Genomic DNA, 3,055 nt, shown 5'->3' with positions numbered 1-3,055 from the left:
TTTTCTTATGCCGCATTGGCTCATGCAGACAGCAGAAACTGGTGCAGGAGGCCAGAGCCCTAGCTCACTCGATCACGCAAGCTGCTCCAGCTCGCGCTATGCCAGAGTCAAACCCGGGAGGGATTAAGAATTGTGTAGTTATTCTTCGTAAACACGGAAATGAAGTAAATTTAGCATTGTGTAAAAGAAATCTCTTAATTTTTAAATACCATCAGACAATTTTATATTTTTCTAAAAATTGAACTTTGGTGTCACCTTATCCCTTATCATTTGCTTATTTCCCTCCCTGATCATCCATTGTCTGCAAATTTGCAAATCGGCGTTTTTCAACTGAACACAATAAATTTAAATATTTAGTTAGTTTGGTTGTTTATATTCGCGATCAAACAAGTTATTAAGAATATTTTGGAAACCCAGAATAATTTGAAACAATGTCGTAAGTATTAAAACTAACCAATATATAGAAAAGGTTCAAATTAAATAATTTGTGACCAAGGCTTAAGCCATCCATGCTTGAACCTTTTGCATTATTACAAGTTTGAAACAATGTGAACTTGCAATAACCAAATTGGCTATTATATAATATAAATGAACGTATGTACGTTTTAATTATAGGTTGCTTCAAAAACCTAAAAGCGAAATGACGCCAGAAGAACTGGCCAAAAGAGAGGAGGAAGAATTCAACACTGGTCCACTTTCTGTTTTAACACAATCAGTCAAAAATAACACTCAAGTCCTAATCAATTGCCGGAACAATAAGAAGCTCTTGGGCCGTGTTAAAGCTTTTGATAGGTAACACATCTTTCACGCAAGAGTTATTAATTAATTAGGAGTAATTTTTACATTTAATTTTGTCATATCAGGCATTGCAATATGGTCCTTGAAAACATCAAAGAAATGTGGACCGAAATGCCCAAAACAGGGAAAGGAAAGAAAAAGGCTAAACCAGTTAATAAGGATCGTTACATCAGTAAAATGTTTTTGAGGGGAGATTCTGTTATTCTTGTTTTAAGAAATCCCATGGCAACACAACCTAAACCTGTAGATGAAGCCTAATGATTATAATTATCCCCATCAGTCATGTCATGTCATGTCACGGAAAAATTCACTTTGAACAATTTATTTTAATAAAGTGTACAATTCATTTGCATAAAAAAAAGTGTACAATTCATTTGCAAATATAAAAAAAAACAAAAATGGTTCTTGATTTTTTCCTTCTAATCTTTCTCTGCAATTGCAACTAAGAATGCTTCAATCTCTTGTTCAGACAAGATCCTGCAATTAAATTATCATAATTAAGATAAAGCTAGCTAATTAAACTAAAGTATCTTACTTAAACTTGGGATCATCTTTAGAAACCACAGCTACTTCCAATTCAGTGGGCTTAAAATCAGCTGCCAATACTGTTGACAGAGCTGATATTGCCAGCTAACAATTGCATTGCAAAACTTGTCAGTTTCATTCTCCCTACGATGACTGATTGTCATTTTATTACCTGGATGGTTTCATCGTGATCATAATCCATTCTCTTCTTAAATTTCTTTTCCAAGTAATTGTTGGCTTCAGTTTGTTTAACGCCAACGCTAGTGGCTTTGTAGCCGCAATAATATCCAGCAGGGTCAGCTTTATACAACTGGGGGCCGTATTCACGATCATAAGCAATCAGCATCATGCCTAAAGATAAGTACAAAAGTTTAGGTCAAGGAAATAGGCTAAATTTAGATCAATGTGGAAATAGGCTAAATTTAGATCAATCTTGAAATATACTTACTACATCCCAATGGTCTCATCTCAGCATTTTGGGTGTAAACTTGGGAGATATCAGCTATTCTTTTGCAGAGCATGTCAATAGGGATATCATAAGCGTACTTGTACTTCCAGTTAGAAGCTTCATACCGTGCTCTTTGCACTTGAGACTGGCTATCAGCTAAAACACATCATAATGGAGCATATTTAATGTTTAAACACTTGATTAAAAGTACCTTTGTTCAAGAATGAATGTTTAAATTAAGGTAAATGATAAAAGGTATGATTATATTTACCAACTAAGCCAGTCATAACACATCCACAAGTGTCAGTTATTTTGTACAAATGTGTGACAGTTGATGGGTCCAAAAGCTTATCCTATAATCAGAATTATTACTCCACAATCAAAATTACTATTAATTTAACCATTAAATGCAAGATAAAATTAGTTTTAAACCATTTTACTTTGCATTTTCACTAAATTTTAATCGTTCCATTCAACTTACAGGAACCTTTTTCTGTGTTACAAGAACAGCGGTATCCTTTCCCTTCAACCCGACAGAAGTTAAACCTCCTTGATTAATTGCTTTGAAGGCATACTCTAACAAATTAATTTAAAGATATTTATGGTAAATGGTACGCCAAACCCAATTTACACTACAAAAAATGACAATGACACAACAGAAACTTTAAGCCTTGGCCAGCATATAGAACAAAATTGCTATTTTGACTAAATCATAATTTTAAATGCTAGTTTAGCTTAAATTAAACAATATTAGATGTTTTCTGAATACTTACCGACTTGATAAAGTCTTCCTTCAGGTGAAAAAATGGTAATATGACGGTCAAAACCTGCGCTTGTACCTCGCGACATGTCCAAATTGAATGAGAAGCCGAAATTCAACTTCAATAGAACAAGCAGACCCTTTTTTCGTTTCATCATTTTGCCACTAGATGGCGATACGCTCTTTATTAAATACCCCGGAATATTTGAAATTTTGAAGTGCAAGGGGGATATAGTAGTATTCTACTGTCATTCCTGAACAAATAATAAGTCGGACACTTAAATTTTCCAATACGTAACAACCTATTTTAAAATTATTTGTGCTATTATAATATTCACAAATATGTTATATTTTATTCAAATTCGATATTAATTCTTTGTTCACATTATTTTTGTATAATCACACTGTTTTTTTTTACTTTTTGGCAATCAGTGTCCGACACCTTTAACAGCTGTTTGTCTCTGCCGTAGAACCACGTTTGGACAATCTCAGTTGTCAGTAAACACACGGTAGATTTTAGATTA

The 3,055-nt window shown here is 33.6% G+C and overlaps 2 protein-coding genes across 2 annotated transcripts; one reads left to right on the top strand and one right to left on the bottom strand.

The window, feature by feature from the left end:
• Positions 1-278: 278 nt before the first annotated feature.
• Positions 279-1,159, top strand: SmD2 (small ribonucleoprotein particle protein SmD2). The gene is made up of 3 exons (XM_089846072.1): positions 279-436; positions 616-792; positions 864-1,159. Exons 1-3 carry the CDS (start codon positions 432-434, stop codon positions 1,054-1,056), a joined length of 375 nt encoding a protein of 124 aa, XP_089702198.1. The 5' UTR covers positions 279-431; the 3' UTR covers positions 1,057-1,159.
• Positions 1,105-2,693, bottom strand: LOC149654503 (proteasome subunit alpha type-6-like). Its single transcript, XM_089846065.1, has 7 exons — positions 2,545-2,693; positions 2,253-2,347; positions 2,043-2,124; positions 1,772-1,927; positions 1,496-1,674; positions 1,334-1,428; positions 1,105-1,275 (listed from the first exon to the last, which is right to left on the bottom strand). Exons 1-7 carry the CDS (start codon positions 2,687-2,689, stop codon positions 1,218-1,220), a joined length of 810 nt encoding a protein of 269 aa, XP_089702191.1. The 5' UTR covers positions 2,690-2,693; the 3' UTR covers positions 1,105-1,217.
• Between the last annotated feature and the right edge of the window lie 362 nt (positions 2,694-3,055).

Source organism: Phalangium opilio, unplaced genomic scaffold (assembly GCF_054372755.1).
Source record: "Phalangium opilio isolate 3A_F unplaced genomic scaffold, DU_Popi_V2 ptg000079l_1, whole genome shotgun sequence".
NCBI lineage: Eukaryota > Metazoa > Arthropoda > Arachnida > Opiliones > Phalangiidae > Phalangium > Phalangium opilio.
The sequence above is the reverse complement of the archived record's forward strand: the minus strand, read 5'-3'. Positions and strand labels throughout refer to the sequence as shown.